The 21342-nt window shown below is 46.7% G+C and overlaps 1 protein-coding gene across 2 annotated transcripts in view; it reads right to left on the reverse strand.

Moving 5' to 3' along the window:
* LOC126279611 (solute carrier organic anion transporter family member 74D-like) overlaps window positions 1-21342 on the reverse strand; it is a 186171-nt gene that overhangs the window by 47518 nt on the left and 117311 nt on the right. For both annotated transcript variants that reach the window (XM_049979693.1, XM_049979692.1), the window contains exon 7: window positions 9585-9740. In XM_049979693.1, the coding sequence (XP_049835650.1) occupies window positions 9585-9740 (156 nt within the window). The remainder of the gene's footprint in view (window positions 1-9584; window positions 9741-21342) is intronic.

Consider the following 21342-nt stretch of genomic DNA (forward strand, 5'->3'; position numbering starts at 1 on the left):
GCGTAGAAATAGTCGGTAGTGTGCCGGCGCCACATAGCAACTTCCTTTCCATACTGAATCAAAGTACGTCGAATGGCAGGTGTGGCACATTCCAGCCACCAGGTCAAGGTCGTGCAGTATTTAGGTAAGCGACGTTCACATGTGGCCCATGTCTCGGTAACACGTTGAAGACATTCGGGATCATGAAGATGGGAGGTGTTTAGCTTCCACGGTGCACGACTACGCCAGACCACTTGCTTGGGGAAGAGAATGTTGCAGATGTAGGCACTGTGGTCCGAAAAGGCCAGGGGCCAAAGTTCTGCACCTTGGACTGCAGGTGTGAGTTCCCGAGAGACGTAAATTCTGTCCAGGCGGCTCGCGGAGTGACTCGTCTGGTAAGTATGTCCAGGGGTGTCGCCGTGCTAAACTTCCCAAGTGTCGCGGAGCAACAGATCTCGGACGACAAGACGCAGTTCTTGACAGGTGTTGTAGTGGGGCACTTGATCTTTAGGGTGCAAGACACAATTAAAATCACCCCCAAACAAGTAATGGTCGCAGCGTCCAAGAAACAAAGGAGCGATTTCTTCTGAATAGAAGAGGGCCCTGTCGCGCCTGCGGGTGGAGCCTGACGGAGCGTAAATGTTGACGATACGCGTCCCCATGACGGTGACGGCCATGCCTCTGGCAGATGGAAGATATGTGATATCGGTCACTGGAATGCCTTCTCTGGCGTAGATGGCTACACCGCGTCCCAGGTGGTCACCAGGAGAAGGATAAGTATTATATCCCGCGACGTCTGGAAGTGTGGCCAAGTATACTTCCTGTAGTAGTGCTATATCGACGTCCGACGCCCATATCATCTCTCGCAGCAGTTGAAGTTTCACGGGTGAGCTGATGGTGTTAGTGTTTGTCGTTGCTATTCGGTAGGTTTGGAGCCGTCCCCCGCCGTGAAGGGGAACTCCACCGGCGGAGGATGAAGAGGGTCGAGGCAACGGCGAGTCGTGCCGTGCGCCACCTGACGGCGTTATCAGCGGCGTAACGATGCTTCCGTCTGGGGTAACTCTCTCCCCAGCGTGTGGTCCGGGTCCTCATCGACGTCCTCACTCCACACCATTGAGGGCGCTGTCGTTGTGATGGTCGTACGTTCCACTTCGGTCGTAGGGGCGGAGGACGTCTCGGCGGCAGTCGCATCGGTGGAGTCCATTGGTTCAGGAGCACCTGAGCGAGCCAGTAGAGTTGGCATCGAAACATCCACAGTCGGCGTCATGTTGTCGTCATTCGTATCGTCGTGTAGGTTCTCTGAGGCCTCGTCGTGTCGGACGGCCTCTGGAGCATCAGGGGGAGGTGATCAGTCTCGTTCCGAGACCGTACGACGCCTCCTCTTGCGCCTCTTAGGTGAACGTTGTTTGCGGGTTCGTCCCTCTGTGTCGGAAGACGGAAGGGAGTCGCGTCGCTCTGAGAGGAAGGCCGTCGCGGGAACGTCAAATGAAGGGGTGTCCATATGTTCAGGCTGGTGGGTGTCGGAAGTCGTCGCTGTTGGTAGTGGCGCCGTAGTAGCGTCTGGCTTTGAGCGCGACGTGTCGGCCCCGGCGGTATCCATAGCAGCTGGAAAGGTCACCGGTACGTGGTCCGATGAGCGGCGGCCGCTGGGAGGAGAAGAGAGTGCCGATGCGTAGGTGATCGGTAAAATCGTCGTCGGAGCCGTCGGTGCCACGGTAGCGCCTGGCAATTGGGTGATCCCTCGCTGAAGACACTCAGATCTGAGGTGGCCTTCTTTTTCGCACCCGGAACAGGTCTTGGGTTGGCAGTCGTATATGACAACCGCTCGGCAGCCGCTAATTTGCAGGTAAGATGGCACGTGGCGATGGAGGTCGATGGTGATCTGCCGTACACCGTTAAGAACGGGGTACGTTTGGAATTGCGCCCAGCGTTCGGCAGTGTGGCCATGTACAGTGCCATAGGGGCGGAAAGCCGCGATAACGTCTTGCGCCGGTAGCTCGAACGGGAGTTCGAAAACTCGTATGGTGCGCATTCCTAAACCGGCATGGTCGACAGTGACCTCTCCGACATTGCCGTCGGCGTGGGAAAATCGTAATCCATGGTTGGTGTCACGAAGTATTCTTTCACACAACGCGTCATTGACGACTTTCACGTACACAGTACTGCTTAATACGGACAAATGGATGCCCAAGATGTCGGAAGCTGAGATCTTAGCAACGTCGCGTAGGAAGCGTTCCACTTCCAAGGCCTTCGGTCGTGCGTATTCGTTGCAGAAGTTGAATCGTAAATTTGATTTTCGAAAACGATTGGCCATGGCTCTAGTGCACGTAAGCGACACGTAAGTGCCGGCCGCTGAAATGTAAACAACAGCGAGCGCGCGCGCTCCGCAGGCGGAAACAACAACACGTCCGCACTGCACGGCGGCGAAAGCCGGACTGAATCCATCTGAGCCACCGAGGGCACAGAGGATAGTGCGACTGCATGTACTGTCTCGTGCACGCCTCCCGTGACACCCACATTCCCAACCTACTGTCCCGCACTATATTCATAGCGCCCCTGCCCATTATACTCATTACTCGCGGCTTTTTGCCGATTCCCCTAAGAATTCAATCGGTGAGTCATATATTTTGGTATCTGTTCTTTAGGACATGTCCGAAAAAACAGACACCATATCCATATAAGTATATAGTTCTGGCAATACCGGCCATGACCTTCTGTGCGGTTGCACACATATTAACCGAATTCTTGCTGGTCTTGGTAAGAATGTCTTCCACGAGTAATGAGTGTGTTGGGTAGGGACACTATGAATGTAGTGCGTGGACATATAAGATGAGGACGTGGGTCTCGCGAGATAGTCTCTGCAGTCACACTATCCTCTGTGCCCTCGGTGTCTCACATGGATAGAGCGTCTACCATTTAAGCAAGAGATCTACATCTACATCCATACTCCGCAAGCCGCCTGACGGTGTGTGGCGGAGGGTACCCTGAGTACCTCTATCGGTTCTCCCTTCTATTCCAGTCTCGTATTGTACGTGGAAAGAAGGATTGTCGGTATGCTTCTGCGTGGGCTCTAATCTCTCTGATTTTATCCTCATGGTCTCTTCGCGAGATATACGTAGGAGGGAGCAATATACTGCTTGACTCTTCGGTGAAGGTATGTTCTCGAAACTTTAACAAAAGCCCGTACCGAGCTACTGAGCGTCTCTCCTGCAGAGTCTTCCACTGGAGTTTATCTATCATCTCCGTAACGCTTTCGCAATTACTAAATGATCCTGTAACGAAGCTCGCTGCTCTCCGTTGCATCTTCTCTATCTCTTCTATCAACCCTACCTGGTGCGGATCCCACACTGCTGAGCAGTATTCAAGCATTGGGCGAACAAGCGTACTGCAACCTACTTCCTTTGTTGTCGGATTGCATTTCCTTAGGATTCTTCCAATGAATCTCAGTCTGGCATCTGCTTTACCGACGATCAACTTTATATGATCATCCCATTTTAAATCACTCCTAATGAGTACTCCCAGATAATTTATGGAATTAACTGCTTCCAGTTGCTGACCTGCTATTTTGTAGCTAAATGATAAGGGACCTATGTTTCTATGTATTCGCATCACATTACACTTGTCTACATTGAGATTCAATTGCCATTCCGTGCACCATGCGTCAATTCGCTGCAGATCCTCCTGCATTTCAGTACAATTTTCCATTGTTGCAACCTCTCGATACACCACAGCATCATCTGCAAAAAGCCTCAGTGAACTTCCGATGTCATCCACCAGGTCATTTATGTATATTGTGAATAGCAACGGTCCTATGACACTCCCCTGCGGCACACCTGAAATCACTCTTACTTCGGAAGACTTCTCTCCATTGAGAATGACATGCTGCGTTTTGTTATCTAGGAACTCCTCAATCCAATCACACAATTGATCTGATAGTCCGTATGCTCTTACTTTGTTCATTAAACGACTGTGGGAAACTGTGTCAAACGCCTTGCGGAAGTCAAGAAAAACGGCATCTACCTGTGAACCCGTGTCTAAGGCCCTCTGAGTCTCGTGGACGAATAGAGCGAGCTGGGTTTCACACGACCGTCTTTTTCGAAACCCATGCTGATTCCTACAGAGTAGATTTCTAGTCTCCAGAAAATACATTATACTAGAACATAATACGTGTTCCAAAATTCTACAACTGATCGACGTTAGAGATATAGGTCTATAGTTCTGCACATCTGTTCGACGTCCCTTCTTGAAAACGGGAATGACCTGTGCCCTTTTCCAATCCTTTGGAACGCTTCGCTCTTCTAGAGACCTACGGTACACCGCTGCAAGAAGGGGGGCAAGTTCCTTCGCGTACTGTGTGTAAAATCGAACTCGTATTCCATCAGGACCAGCGGCCTTTCCTCTTTTGAGCGATTTTAATTGTTTCTCTATCCCTCTGTCGTCTACTTCGATATCTACCATTTTGTCAACTGTGCGACAATCTAGAGAAGGAAGCACAGTGCAGTCTTCCTCTGTGAAACAGCTTTGGAAGAAGACATTTAGTATTTCGGCCTTTAGTCTGTCATCCTCTGTTTCAGTACCATTTTGGTCACAGAGTGTCTGGACATTTTGTTTTGATCCACCTACCGCTTTGACATGGGACCAAAATTTCTTAGGATTTTCTGCCAAGTCAGTACATAGAACTTTACTTTCGAATTCATTGAAAGCCTCTCGCATAGCCCTCCTCACACTACATTGCGCTCCGCGTAATTTTTGTTTGTCTGCAAGGCTTTGGCTATGTTTATGTTTGTTGTGAAGTTCCCTTTGCTTCCGCAGTAGTTTTCTAACTCGGTTGTTGTACCACGGTGGCTCTCTCCCATCTCTTACGATCTTGCTTGGCACATACTCATCTAACGCATATTGTACCATGGTTTTGAACTTTGTCCATTGATCCTCAACACTGTCTGTACTTGAGAAAAAACTTTTGTGTTGAGCCACCAAGTACTCTGAAATCTGCTTTTTGTCACTTTTGCTAAACAGAAAAATCTTCCTACCTTTTTTAATATTTCTATTTACGGCTGAAATCATCGATGCAGTAACCGCTTTATGATCGCTGATTCCCTGTTCTGCATTAACTGATTCAAATAGTTCGGGTCTGTTTGTCACCAGAAGGTCTAATATGTTATCGCCACGAGTCGGTTTTCTGTTTAACTGCTCAAGGTAGTTTTCAGTTAAAGCACTTAAATATATTTCACTGGATTCTTTGTCCCTGACACCCGTTATGAACGTTTGAGTCTCCCAGTCTATATCCGGCAAATTAAAATCTCCACCCAGAACTATAACATGGTGGGGAAATCTACTCGAAATATTTTCCAAATTATTCTTCAGGTGCTGAGCCACAACAGCTGCTGAGCCCGGGGCCTATAGAGACATCCAATTACCATGTCTGAGCTTGCTTTAACCGTGACCTTCACCCAAATCATTTCAACAATCCCGAGTTCGAGTCCCGGTCGGGGCACTCATTTTCACCTGTCCCCGTTGATATACATCAACGTCCGTCAGCAGCTGAAGGTATTAATATATAACTCTAATTTGGAAAATAGTGGACTCCCTTCAACGTTCTGTGTCATCCCACTCCAACAGTCAAAGGTGAGCAGCAGCGGGACTAGCCAACTACTGTCACATGAGCAAGCTGCCGTTAGCACCGAGATTGGTGCGGTGAAGGGCAAGCATAGAACGCTGGTGAAGGGGCTCACATTGTGTAAAGCGATGAATTGTGGTTCTGCAGTGCCCTGGATGAGCGTTGTCGGCGAGTATGACGGAGGCCTGGCGGGAGGTCTCACTCTTTTAGTGTTTGGAGAGGCGCAGCGGTGCTTCACCTGGTTTTAGGATTGTGGGGAGCCACACGGTTTTGACTTCAGATCACGGCTAGTAGTGATTTAGCGAACTCAGGTGGCACAGTGTTACATCACGCACAGCCTGAGTCCTCATGCGTTAACGCTAAGCGACAACATCGTGGTGCCATTTTTCAACAAGATAATGCAAGTCCACATATCTCACGTGTCACTACGAACTGTCTACTTGATGTTGTGGTACTCCCATGGCCAGCAAGAGCCCCGGATGTGTTCACCATAGAAAACTTGTGGGGCCAGCCAAGACGTCAACTCCACCTCAGTGCCGGAATGTGGGGATTCAAGAACAAGTTACAACGGCAGTGGTCCATCCTCCCTAGGGAGATGAAGCAACAGCTTTATGAAACCCATCCTGACCTAATCAGTGCACGCGCCAAGGCCAGACGGCCTGCAACGTCTGTAATGACAAGTGGGCTCACATCGCCAAGTTCTTTGCAAATCTGACACGATTTCGCAGTCAATGAAGTAGCCTTCCAACCCGTGAAGTTTCATTTTGTTTCCTCCCCGCTTTCTGTGTGCGTTACTTTTTTGTGAGGCAGTGTATTTTATCAGTTTATGAAGTTCAGTGGTTATATAATAGAATTTTCTCATAATATTCACTAACTTCCTAGCTAAAAACCGCAAAAGTGCAGCTTTTCTCAAGAAATTTATTGCCGGCCGGTCAGTACTACACTGTATACATGGTGAGTAGCGACCAGTTCACGCAGTTTCAGTGACAAATATCGCCGTCAGCTTGTCGAGAGCAGACACAAAAACTTTGAAAAGCAGTAAAATGAAGACGATACAGGTTACGAACGACAAAAGCTTTTAATATCTGTCCCTTTTCATAACGATCTTTTTATTAATTTACTTTATCAGCGTTGCTCGTTTGTTTCAAGTTTTTGTACTTGGTTTGTCTTTCAGAAATTATCCCCAGCGTTGCTAACATGTACTGGAGGTCAGAAACACATCTTATTTGCAGTGACATAATAAGTTTGGTGGGGGGTCGGGGTGGGATGGCTTCCATCAACTTATCCTGGTATGATAATAATGCCAATCTTAATTTTGACACGTTTTGAAAAAAGCCTTTTGAAGCAACTGATATATTTCAGACGAAGCTGGAGGTGAAAATACCTCACTTTTGACCACTATTTTCAGTTAAGAGGCGATTTTAATTAATATTACGAAATCAATTAAAACATCGATAAAGACATATCAGTAAGATTCATAATACTCTGGCTAGACGAAATCGAATTACAGTTTCGCAATCCTCTGATAAGATGAATCGTTCGATGTACAGAGGGACATCATTCTATTAAATTTTTATTTTGACTTTTTCCTGGTGATTTTTTTATGACTTCGGCCGTTTCCAGAGTTTTCAGCACAGTTCGCTCAAAAGGTTAAAAGCAGAATATGCTTCAACCAGAACTGGCAATTTGTGAAGAATTCGCAGTGTGGAGGCACTGAAGTATTTGTATTATTAGCCTTCAACATAATTTAAATTTATTTGTAACTTAATTTGATTCATACGACAGATAATAATTGTGAAGTAGGGCTTGTATAACGCAATTGGAATGACGTTACTAGCCATTAGACTAAAAGCAGTAACCTCGCCAGAGAGTGGCATGGGGGAGGGTATTTTTGGACTTTTGTCGGCAGCACTTTCATGGGTAGCTGCGGTGAAACTCTTGGCATACGCCTTAGCAGACAGCAGATGTGCACATTTTTACAAGATGGCGTAATGTTGTTTAGCATAGGGTGAAGGTGGTAATAGTGAGTCTCAGGGAGTAGCAATATAATTCAGTCCTTCGGTGCATCAATGTCATGTTGTCTGTAAATTGAACAATAGTAAACGAAGATTATTTGAAGTGTTTATTGCTTATAAAGATACACATGTAGCTGTGGACCTGCACCCTGGTGAAGCAACTACTGCAAGCTAAGTATTTCGCTACACCGCAAGATAGTATCCCTGGTGGAACTAATAATTCGTCCAAATTCTACAATGACAGCTCCCAGAAGGCGAACCACGTGTATCAATAACCAGTAGATTGGCAGCTTCGGGGAAATGCTAAGCGAGCTGCGGCAAACACGGAAGCTATCATACCTCAGCGAAAGACCGAGCAGCCAGGTCAGGTAGCGAAGCATAATGATAGCATGGAAGCCGAGACATACCATCATACTAGTGGCAAAGCAGAGTTTCGTAAGGAAGGCTAGCTACAACGCAACAATGAGTATCTAGGTGCTGAACCGGCAGAAAAGAGCATCTGAAAGGTGAAGTTGCGAAAGTCAGAAGTCAGTAGAAGAGACGAGAGCGAAGGAAAATCAGGGCACATTATGCCATAGCTATCACCACCGCTGCAGAACACACAGGAAATACACAAACAGTAGTTGACCGGCGTCGTCTGGTGAAACGTTGTTGTGATGCCTTGTGTATGGAGGAGACATGCGTACCATCCCGTTTCAGACTTTGAGAAAGGTCGGATAGTAGCGTATCGCGATTGTGGTTTATCGTATCGTGACATTGCTGCTCGAGTTGGTCGAGATCCAATTACTGTTAGCAGAATACGGAATCGGTGGGTTCAGGAGGGTAATACGGAACGGCGTGCTGGATACCAACGGCCTCGTATCAGTAGCCGTCGACATACAGGCATCTTATCCACATGGCTGTAACGGATAGTGCAGACACGTCTCGATCCCTGAGTCGACAGATGGGGACGTTTGCAAGACAACAACCATCTGCACGAACAGTTCGACGACGTTTGCAGCAGCATGGACTATCAGCTCGGAGACCGTGGCTGCGGTTACCCTTGACGCTGCATCATGGACAGGAGCGCCTGCGATGGTGTACTCAACGACGAAAATGGGTGCGCGAATGGCAAAACGTCATTTTTAGGATGAATCCAGGTTCTGTTTACAGCATCATAAGGTTAGCATCCGCGTTTGGCGACATCGCGGTGAACGCACATTGGAAGCGTATATTAGTAATCGCCATACTGGCGTACCACCCGGCGTGATGGTATTGGGTGCCATTGGTTACACGTCTCGGTCACCTGTTGTTCGCATAGACGCCACTTTGAGCAGTGAACGTTACATTTCAGATGTGTTACGACCCGTGGCTCTACCCTTCATTCGATCCCTGCGAAACACTACATTTCAGCAGGATAATGCACGACCGCATGTTGCAGGTCCTGTACGGGCCTTTATGGATACAGAAAATGTTCGACTGCTGCCCTGACCAGCACATTCTCCAGATCTCTCACCAGTTTAAAACGTCTGGTCAATGGTGGCCGAGCAACTGGCTCGTCACAATACGCCAGTCACTACTCTTGATGAACTGTTGTATCGTGTTGAAGCTACACGGGCAGCTGTACCTGTACACGCATTTCCCCGAAGCTGCCAATCTACTGGTTATTGTACACGCCATCCAAGCTCTGTTTGCCTCAATGCCCAGGCTTATCAGGATCTATGCACCCAAATTGGGCGAAAATGTAATCACATGTCAGTTCTAGTATAATATATTTGTCCAATGAATACCCGTTTATCATCTGCATTCCTTCTTGGTGTAGCAGTTTTAATGGCCAGTAGTGTAGGTCATCACCACCGCATCCTGTTCAGCTCTCCTCGGATAACTGTGAGAGTCTAGACAGAACTCTTATGATTTCTACTGGACATGTGGATTTACATTTTCTTGTGGCAGTTAAAATAAACATTAAGTACACCTCAGTAGGTGAAGCTTACCTTTGAATGAGGTCTTGGGCAGTTGCTGCTGCTGCTGTTGGAGGTGTGGGGTGTTTGGCGCCCCGGCTTTGCGGCGGGCCGTGGCGGGCAGCTGGCGCGGGAACAGGCACAGCGCGGCGGCCAGCGCAAGCTCCACCACGCCCATCGGCGCCCACGCTGTAACCACGAGAATAGTACGTGTCTGTCACCACCTACAGTGCACCAGGCAAGTTAGCTCACGTGCTTCTCCAAGCATTCACTACCACTACGGAAGGAAGGGGCTACTCGAAAATGACGCCTTCAACTTAATTACAATTAACATTAAATAAGAAGCACTCTGTTTGTGTTCTGTAAAACATTATTTATTGGATCATGAGGTGGATTGCACATTCTTAGGACAGCGTCATGTAATTCCTGAATGTCGCAAGCACATATAAAATGACATGCGACTTAGACGCAGAAGATGCATAAAATGATGAGATTTGATTTAACGAAGGCTTTTGACTGTGTTGACCACAAAATATTACTGCAGAAGTTGGACCATTATGGAGGAAAGGGAGTAGTTTACAATTGGTTCGCCTCTTACTTTAAGAACAGAAAGCAGAAGGTAATTCTCCGCAATATTGAGAGTGGTAGTGGTGTTCAGTCCCAATGGGGCACTGTTAAGTGGAGCGTTCCCCAAGGGTCGGTGCTGGGGCCACTGCTGATTCTTATTTATATAAATGATATGCCTTCTAGTATTACAGGTGATTCAAAAATATTTCTGTTTGCTGATGACACCAGCTTGGTAGTAAAGGATCTTGTGTGTAATATTGAAACAGTATCAAATAAGGTAACTCATGAAATAAGTTCATGGCTTGTGGAAAATAATTTGATGCTAAACCACAGTAAGAATCAGTTTTTACATTTTCTAACTCTTCAACAAGAACCGATATTTTGATCAGACAAAATGGGCATATTATAAGCGAAACAGTATCTGAAATAAGTGACAGTTCAACACGGAAAATAGTCTACTTCGCATATTTTCATACGCTAATGTCATATGGTATTAGTTTTTGGGGTTATTCTTCTGATTCAAAAAGGGTATTTTTGGTTCAAAAACGGGCTGTTCGAACTATCTGTGGTGTAAGTTCGAGAACCTCTTGTCGACCCCTATTCAACAGTCTGGGAATTCTGACATTGCCCTCACAGTATATATTTTCTTTAATGTCATTTGCTGTTAGCAATCTTAGATTATTCCCAAGAGTTAGCAGCTTTCACTCAGTTAATACTAGGCAGAAACCAAATCTGCGTGTGGAATGCACTTCCTTGACCCTTGTGCAGAAAGGAGTGCTGTATTCTGCTGCATCCATTATCAATAAGCTACCACAAGAACACAAAAATCTTAGCAGTAGCCCAAACACTTTTAAGTCTAAACTGAAGAGTTTCCTCATGGCTCACTCCTTCTATTCTATCGAGGAGCTCCTGGAAGAGCGACCGCTTGGTGCAGTACGTTAGCCGGAGCAAGAGGGGTAGCCCCAGCGTGTGGTCCAGGCCGACCACGTGGCTGGGAATTCTTCGTTGACGCTGTGTCGCGGAATGGGCTTTGTGTCGATGAAGGAGATTTGTATGCCCATAGTACTCAGAGACATTTTTTTTGTCACGTTAGTGTTGTGATTTTTTCATCGGTGCATTTCCAATAATGTCATCTTTCTTTATTAATTGTATGTAGAACGTTAGGATGTACATATATGGGTGATTTAGTATTAAAAACGTTTCACGAAGCTCGAATCAGTCTTCTCTCGTCTCCAACTTCTCTCATGTTGCGATAACCTAATTGCCAAAGCTCTACCTGACTGACCAACATATACTTTGGTTCAGTGCTTGCAGATGATATACACGCTGCTCTGTGCCAAAGGTGTCTGGTTGTCTTTGGTATTGATTAATAACTAGGCTATGCTGTTGTTGCAGTAAAACGGCGCTATCTGGTTGCGACACTAATTTTGTTGCAAAGCTGTCTGAAATTTTTGTCAACATATAAGGTAGTTTATCTATTATCATTAACTAGGACTGCCTGTAGCCCGCTTATCCGATTCTCGTCTCACAAAGGTAGCAAAGTGTCAAGTGTTATGCAGCAAAGTCACAAATGGAACGGTAAGTAAAGATGGCATTGGCCACGTGTTGTTACTAACCACGGCTCCTCGTGCAGTCTTTCGTGCATTATATTCTTAAACGCACCATTTCGGTATGCAGACCGGCACTGATCACTCATCACGAGCAGCTCGTCCTAGGCATCTCACATGAGCTGCTGCTTTCTTGCTGATGCCTGTCTCGTACACAGTGTCCGACGTCGGAGCTTCCGTGGCGTAGAGCGAAGTCCCAATTGCTACTGCAGCCAGAATACACCTATTCGCAGCACCGGGCGCCGTGCGAGACCAATCAAGAGTCATATTGCACCGCGAATTTACTCGGAAAGGTTAAATGGTGGATGCAGATTAATTTTCTGCACTGCTATTCGTTTTAAATTGATGTAAATACACTCCTGGAAATTGAAATAAGAACACCGTGAATTCATTGTCCCAGGAAGGGGAAACTTTATTGACACATTCCTGGGGTCAGATACATCACATGATCACACTGACAGAACCACAGGCACATAGACACAGGCAACAGAGCATGCACAATGTCGGCACTAATACAGTGTATATCCACCTTTCGCAGCAATGCAGGCTGCTATTCTCCCATGGAGACGATCGTAGAGATGCTGGATGTAGTCCTGTGGAACGGCTTGCCATGCCATTTCCACCTGCCGCCTCAGTTGGACCAGCGTTCGTGCTGAACGTGCAGACCGCGTGAGACGACGCTTCGTCCAGTCCCAAACATGCTCAATGGGGGACAGATCCGGAGATCTTGCTGGCCAGGGTAGTTGACTTACACCTTCTAGAGCACGTTGGGTGGCACGGGATACATACGGACGTGCATTGTCCTGTTGGAACAGCAAGGTCTAGGAACGGTAGAACGATGGGTTCGATGACGGTTTGGATGTACCGTGCACTATTCAGTGTCCCCTCGACGATCGCCAGAGGTGTACGGCCAGTGTAGGAGATCGCTCCCCACACCATGATGCCGGGTGTTGGCCCTGTGTGCCTCGGTCGTATGCAGTCCTGATTGTGGCGCTCACCTGCACGGCGCCAAACACGCATACGACCATCATTGGTACCAAGGCAGAAGCGACTCTCATCGCTGAAGACGACACGTCTCCATTCGTCCCTCCATTCACGCCTGTCGCGACACCACTGGAGGCGGGCTGCACGATGTTGGGGTGTGAGCGGAAGACGGCCTAACGGTGTGGGGGACCGTAGCCCAGCTTCATGGAGACGGTTGCGAATGGTCCTCGCCGATACCCCAGGAGCAACAGTGTCCCTAATTTGCTGGGAAGTGGCGGTGCGGTCCCCTACGGCACTGCGTAGGATCCTACAGTCTTGGCGTGCATCCGTACGTCGCTGCGGTCCGGTCCCAGGTCGACGGGCACGTGCACCTTCCGCCGACCACTGGCGACAACATCGATGTACTGTGGAGACCTCACGCCCCACGTGTTGAGCAATTCGGCGGTACGTCCACCCGGCCTCCCGCATGCCCACTATACGCCCTCGCTCAAAGTCCGTCAACTGCACATACGGTTCACGTCCACGCTGTCGCGGCATGCTACCAGTGTTAAAGACTGCGATGGAGCTCCGTATGCCACGGCAAACTGGCTGACACTGACGGCGGCGGTGCACAAATGCTGCGCAGCTAGCGCCATTCGACGGCCAACACCGCGGTTCCTGGTGTGTCCGCTGTGCCGTGCGTGTGATCATTGCTTGTACAGCCCTCTCGCAGTGTCCGGAGCAAGTATGGTGGGTCTGACACACTGGTGTCAATGTGTTCTTTTTTCCATTTCCAGGAGTGTAGTAGTCTGCAGCCTCACTTTGACCAGGGACACAGGTTTAAGCTTATCAGTCTTCCAAAGTAATTAACGAAATGTAACTGTCTAGCTTCTCTCTGGCTGATTCCGAGATCTGACCACTGCAGTCGAGTATGTACACCTCTGACAGTTCACACACCATCTGCAACTGTTTCTTAGTAATGTCAAAAAATGGCTCTGAGCACTATGGGACTTAACATCTGAGGTCATCAGTCCCCTAAAACTTAGAACTACTTAAACCCAACTAACCTAAGGACATCACACACATCCATGCCCGAGGCAGGATTCGAACCTGAGACTGTAGTAGTCGCCCGGTTCCGGACTGAAGTGCCTAGAACCGCTCGGCCACCGCGGCCGGCCTTAGCAATGTCTGCCGATAACCTCCACAATAACAAAACAGGAATACAGTTCAACGTCAATAGGTGAAATCTGTATATTGAGCAAGCAATAAAGGAAACGAAAGAAAAATTCTGAGTAGGTATTAAAATCCATGGAGAAGAAATAAAAACTTTAAGGTTCGCCGATGACATTGTAATTCTTTTAGAGACAGCATAGGACTTGGAAGAGCAGTTGAACGGAATGGACAGTGTCTTGAAAGGAGGATATAAGATGAACATCAACAATAGCAAAACGAGAATAATGGAATGTAGTCGAATAAAGTCGGGTGATGCTGAGGAAATTAGATTAGGAAATGAGACAACGTAATAAAGGAGTTTTGCTATTTGGGGAGCAAAATAACTGATGATGGTCGAAGTAGAGAGGATATAAAATGTAAACTGGCAATGGCAAGGAAAGCGTTTCTGAAGAAGAGAAATTTCTTAACTTCGAGTATAGATTTAAGTGTCAGGAAGTCGTTTCTGAGAGTATTTATATGGAGTGTAGTCATGTATGGAAGTGAAACATGGACGATAAATAGTTCGGACAAAAAGAGAATAGAAGCTTTCGAAATGTGGTGCTACAGAAGAATGCTGAAGATTAGATGGGTAGATCACATAACTGATGAGGAGGTATTGAAGAGAATCGGGTAGAAGAGGAGTTTGTGGCACAACTCGACTAGAAGACGCGATCGGTTGGTAGGACATGTTCTGAGGCAACAAGGGATGACCAATTTAGTATTGGAGGGCAGGGTGGAGGGTAAAAATCGTAGAAGGAGACCAAGAGAAGCAGATTCAGAAGGATGTAGGCTGCAGTAAGTACTGGGAGATGAAGCAGCTTGCACAGGATAGAGCAGCATGGATACCTGCATCAAACCAGCCCCAGCATTGAAGACCACAACAACAACGGGTGAAAAGATATGCAACAATACCACGCTAATATTTCCACGGAGACGCATGGAATTTATTCGCTTCGTTCTGTGAACAGTACCTCTAACTATCCAATGGCTCCAGGCTCTGGTTGAATATGCTACTTCCTAATCAGCACTCCCACTCTCACTAAAAATAGCAACAGGTACCTAGAAAGACAGAAATGGACTAAACGGAATTCCACGCCCGTACACGAGAATGCACTTTCTTGTAGTCTTTCCGTATTTGAAAAGTAACTTTGTTGATAACGAAGGATCATCAGCTCCCAAGGATCAACACCAAATTTGTCGTACATGGCCCCATACATTGCCACCTCAATCCCACAAGGGCTGACAGCTGACTACACGACTTCGTCAGCTGAAAGTTGATCGACGAAAGTATTTCACACTAGCGAACAGCCCCGGATGTCACTAAGTGTCTACAGCTGGTCTCTTGTCTGGGGTAGCGGTAATAAGTTATATACGTAAACCCTGCCCCTGAATCAGTCTGTTAGTGAAGACCGTACCAAAAGCGCTACATTAGTTCCTCAGATTAGCCTTCACATACATAAAGAAACTGTAGCAGGGGACTGTAATTTATAATATGTATAATGGGTAACATAAGAGAGATTAGTTTAAATGAAAAAAGCAGAAAAAATAAAAATGCAGTAAATGAAGCAGTCATAAAGGAGTACAAACGTCTCAAAAATGAGATCGACAGGAGGTGCAAAGTGGAGAAGGAATCAATTGGTAGGACACGTTCTGAGGCATCACGGGATCCAAGGGATCACGTATTTAGTATAGGAGGGAACAGTTTGGGTAAAAATTGTAGAGGGAGACCAAGAGATGAATACATTAAGCAGATTCAGAAAGATGTAGGTTTCAGTAGGTATTAGGAGATGAAGAAGCTTGCACAAGATATTGTAGCATGGAGAGCTGCATCAAACCGGTCTTTGGACTAAGGAACACAACAAAAACAACATAAGGAAGAAATTACCGTACGTACTGATGTACAGATTCTGGTATTAGTGATTTCATATGCCTCAGTGATTCGGTGCAAGTCTTTACATTTGCGTCACTTCGGTGATTCATGTGTCCCTAACCTACCCCCCTTACCCATGTACCGGAAAGAGAACTATAGTTTAATGTGAAATATGGCCCACTTTATTGAAAGGCAAATGCTAGGTTAAGAAGCAATTTAAAAATCCGTAGTGCGTCCGGGATTCGAACCTGCGATCTTTCTACTTCCGCCGCCGCTGTGGCGGAGCGTTTCTGGTGCTTCAGTTCGGAACTGAGCGCCTGTTACGGTCGCAGGTTCGAATCCTACCTCGGGCATGGATCTGTGTGATGTCCTAAGGTTAGTTAGGTCTAAGTAGTTCTTAATCTAGGGGACTGATGACCTCAGAGGTTAAGTCCCATAGCGCTTAGAGCCATTTGAACCATTTTTTAAACTTCCAGACACGCACTTTACTGCTAGACCCCCAGACCGGCAAAGATTTTTGTCAAGCTTCCATGCTGTTTGCAGTGTCGGCGGCTGATTATTGCTCTCCCCGCCAGATACCACCTCCTGCGCACATGCCAATCTCTAGATTCCATCATTGGCACGACACGTCACTCCAAACACCATTTAAATATGGAATAATTAGCAATACGTGTATTATACACTCATTATTACTTCCCAGTATGAAATTGTGTACACAAACCTACCTTATGAATCAGTCTGTCATTGGAAACCACATAAAAATATCTTCAGTAGTTGCTGAGATCAACATTCACCTGCAGACGGAAACCATGGTGGAGTACATGCAATTTCGTGCTTCCGGTACTGTAACCTCTTGCCAGGAGCGTCAGAAAAGTTTTCCAATTCTGCAACGATCATTTATGTCGTTGCGGAAATGAAACTGATTTCAGAGGTGCAGGCTATCTGAATAGATTTATAAGCTACGTCTTTTTAGCGTTACGAAAATTCTCCACTGCGCACACCCTGATAGCGGGTATTTCCACATGGAATGCCATGGCCATCCTCTCTAGGGAGATCGCTATCTCTGATCTATGCTATTTACGGTAAACGCCGGTACCAGTGCCTTCGTCTGTTTTTGATCCTATTGTACTATGTCTCCTGCACAGTGTCGTGGTCCATCCTTTTACTGTTCGCTTCTTCCAATTGTTACACTGGAAATCTTACTGAAGCAGCTGAAAGTTATTAAATGGTGAGCTGGCATTTTCCAGACCATTTGTATTCTTTACCACATTCCCTATATTGGTGTGGGATTCCGGATAGCCTAAAGGTATCCAATTATTTCCAGTTTTCCACCAGTATGCCCCTGCCGCTGCCTCCATTGTAATCTATAGTTTTAATGGGGTTATGTCCGGCATGCTTTCCATCCCACCAGTTGGTGTGCTGCTAATTCTGCCTCATGTGGCTAAGGAGACCAATCTCTACACCTTGCCAAGCTACTTAGCAGCTACTTCGTTCCATCACACTGTAATCTCACAAGTTATCGTAGGTCTTTTTACAGTGGCCTACAGCCGGTACATGCTCCTGGGCTTTAAACTATAGTTTTTTCGACAGACTCTTCTAGAGCTCATAAAAACACCTTTCACCTTGAAGCATAAACTCCTTACATGAGGCGTCAATGACAGCATCCAGGGTTATCTCTTGATACTTCATTACCCCTCGCAGAGAAACTTAAGATATGCTTGCTTGTGAAGGTTATTACAGCGGTTTGCTTGGGACGGACACTTAGTCCTGTTCCCTGCATCAGCACTACACAAATTTACAAGTATTACTATGCCTTTTCTTTACATTTATTACTGCGTAATACTCTCTGCTTGCACTGCCTCTTGTGTATATATTGTCTTCAGTAACAACTCTTGTCAGGCCACGATTCAGAATAAATTTCTATGTGATCTGAATAATCATTTGGTTGTATACCACGTTAATAACCTACGGTATTATCATCATAATAATCATAATCCATTTACTGATTTGTAAAATTATTTTGCTGTTTTGTCATTACTTAATTAAAGTGCTTCATGAGTGACGCATGGTTGTGTAAGGGATTAAAGAAAGAGTGCGTGACCAGAGGAGTACATATTTGGCTTCTATCCTGCCTATACTTGCCCGTTAGCCAGGCAGGCAAGCTGGCGCACGTAATCAGCAGAACGGGCAGGCTGCTCTTCTCCCATCCAAACCAAGCTGTGCCCAACTCAAGCACGCTAAAGGAGCCTTCAGATTATTCTGTATGCTTTCTTTGTAGTGGTTTCGGAATTTCATCGGAAGTCCTTTTTTACCTGAGTATCACTAGATGAAGCTCAATGAAATATACACTCCTGGAAATGGAAAAAAGAACACATTGACACCGGTGTGTCAGACCCACCATACTTGCTCCGGACACTGCGAGAGGGCTGTACAAGCAATGATCACACGCACGACACAGCGGACACACCAGGAACCGCGGTGTTGGCCGTCGAATGGCGCTAGCTGCGCAGCATTTGTGCACCGCCGCCGTCAGTGTCAGTCAGTTTGCCGTGGCATACGGAGCTCCATCGCAGTCTTTAACACTGGTAGCATGCCGCGACAGCGTGGACGTGAACCGTATGTGCAGTTGACGGACTTTGAGCGAGGGCGTATAGTGGGCATGCGGGAGGCCGGGTGGACGTACAGCCGAATTGCTCAACACGTGGGGCGTGAGGTCTCCACAGTACATCGATGTTGTCGCCAGTGGTCGGCGGAAGGTGCACGTGCCCGTCGACCTGGGACCGGACCGCAGCGACGCACGGATGCACGCCAAGACCGTAGGATCCTACGCAGTGCCTTAGGGGACCGCACCGCCACTTCCCAGCGAATTAGGGACACTGTTGCTCCTGGGGTATCGGCGAGGACCATTCGCAACCGTCTCCATGGAGCTGGGCTACGGTCCTGCACACCGTTAGGCCGTCTTCCGCTCACACCCCAACATCGTGCAGCCCGCCTCCAGTGGTGTCGCGACAGGCGTGAATGGAGGGACGAATGGAGACGTGTCGTCTTCAGCGATGAGAGTCGCTTCTGCCTTGGTGCCAATGATGGTCGTATGCGTGTTTGGCGCCGTGCAGGTGAGCGCCACAATCAGGATTGCATACGACCGAGGCACACAGGGCCAACACCCGGCAACATGGTGTGGGGAGCGATCTCCTACTCTGGCCGTACAACTCTGGTGATCGTCGAGGGGACACTGAATAGTGCACGGTACATCCAAAGCGTCATCGAACCCATCGTTCTACCATTCCTAGACCGGAAAGGGAACTTGCTGTCCCAACAGGACAATGCACGTCCGCATGTATCCCGTGCCACCCAACGTGCTCTAGAAGGTGTAAGTCAACTACCCTGGCCAGCAAGATCTCCGGATCTGTCCCCCATTGAGCATGTTTGGGACTGGATGAAGCGTCGTCTCACGCGGTCTGCACGTCCAGCACGAACGCTGGTCCAACTGAGGCGCCAGGTGGAAATGGCATTGCAAGCCGTTCCAGCATCTCTACGATCGTCTCCATGGGAGAATAGCAGCCTGCATTGCTGCGAAAGGTGGATATACACTGTACTAGTGCCGACATTGTGCATGCTCTGTTGCCTGTGTCTATGTGCCTGTGGTTCTGTCAGTGAGATCATGTGATGAATCTGACCCCAGGAATGTGTCAACAAAGTTTCCCCTTCCTGGGACAATGAATTCACGGTGTTCGTATTTCAATTTCCAGGAGTGTATATTCATTCTGAGTAATTGTGGGCCAGAAAATGGCAGATTTTATTTGAGCTTTTTTGCACATTTCGGGCTTATTCGTTTATTCCGATTGAGCCTCTTCTAAAACATGTTTATGTACTATTGAGAATTATCTCTCAAAGTCGAGATCCTTTGCACCTAGAAATCTGAAGATGTTTAATATACTGCAACAGCAGTGTAGGTAAGGTTTTGGAAGTCTAATTTCTGTAACCTTAGCGTGCTTCAGTCAAATGTGTATCTAATTATAACCATTTAATTACTTTTTCTAGTATTGTATTGCGGGTTCGCTGAACTCATTCTAAATGGCCAAAACAGTGCATTCTGAATTCCCGAAATGCATTTTAGTAAACTCTTAGTTCGTTTTCCATATTACATTAATCTAAAAAGTACATTTTTGTAAGAAGAAGCCTTTCTTTCATATCAAAAATTTCTTTCGCATTACGTTTTTAATACCCACTGAGCCGTATTTTTTCCTATTTAAGTCAATGTTTACCCTAAATTCAGAAAGCGTACATACTGTTAAATGATAACGAGTCCTTAGCATGCATTTCAATATACTTGTCAGCTAGTAAGTCTATGCCTTCTTTCTAAATATTTTTGGAGTGAAGAAACTGTTGGTTAATTTTACAACGATGTAATATGGTCGAGGTCACGAATGGGTTTCCGGTAACTTTTTATACAATTTGCTTTGCATGACATCTACTGATTTATCTGAAGCTGCCTCATAAACCCACGATAACGTTTCCCCTCCTGGACTTGGGCTCTGTCTCCTGACTGGTATTCATTCCTCAATTCTTTATTTCTCCTCTTTTTAAGTTTGGTTTGTTCATTTGGCTGCTTCCACACTTATGAAAAATCAGGTTTCAGTGAAACTACCTACGCAAACATATACCTGCCTGTTCTGCAGTCGCCGGCCGCTATGGCCGAGCGATTCTAGGCGCTTCAATCCGGAACCGCGGGACTGCTACGGTCGCAGGTTCGAATCCTGCCTCGGGCATGGATGTGTGTGACGTCCGTAGGTCAGTTAGGTTTAAGCAGTTCTAAGTTCTAGGGTACTCGTGACCTCCGATGTTAAGTCCCATAGTGCTCAGAGCCGTTTGAACCACTTGTTCTGCTGTCACGGTGATTGACAGAGCAACCTGTTGTCAGATGCAGCAGCAGTTGAGCTGCTTTAGTGGTTGCAGCGGAAACAGGGGCAGGCAGACTGGAAGGAGAATTGGTACATCTCTGCGCGTGACAGAACCCGTTTCGATCAGACGAGCCACACTGAAATCGTAGGTCGTGTACTCGCCCATTGGTGATTAGGTAGCCACAAATTGATGCTGATGCAGATTATTTTTCATTTTTGGTACCGAGTCCTAGTCAAGTCACATTTCTTTTTAGTTATCAGTCTTCTGACTTGTTTGATGCGGCCCGACACGAATTCCTTTCCTGTGGAACCTTAGCACCTCAGAGTAGTACTTGCGATATAGTTCCCAATTTTTTGCTGGATGTATTCCAGTCTTCGTCTTCCTCTACAGGTTTTACCCCCTACAGTTCCGTCTAGTACCATGAAAGTTATTCGCTGATATCTTAACAGATGTCCCATCATCCAGTCCCTTCTTGGCTGCTCCCATATGAGAAATATATGGGAAGCTGAATACTGAGACGATAAAATTTTTTTCTTTTATGATGTTGCCGTGTTACCAATGAAACTGGTTGTAAAATAAAAGTAATCATAGGAACCACTGATAGTTCCATACGACTTTCAATAATGAATTAATTTAATGGATCATATCTTTAATATAATGTGTCCGTTCC

The sequence above is a fragment of the Schistocerca gregaria genome, chromosome 1 (genome assembly GCF_023897955.1).
Source record: "Schistocerca gregaria isolate iqSchGreg1 chromosome 1, iqSchGreg1.2, whole genome shotgun sequence".
Taxonomy (NCBI): Eukaryota; Metazoa; Arthropoda; class Insecta; order Orthoptera; family Acrididae; genus Schistocerca; species Schistocerca gregaria.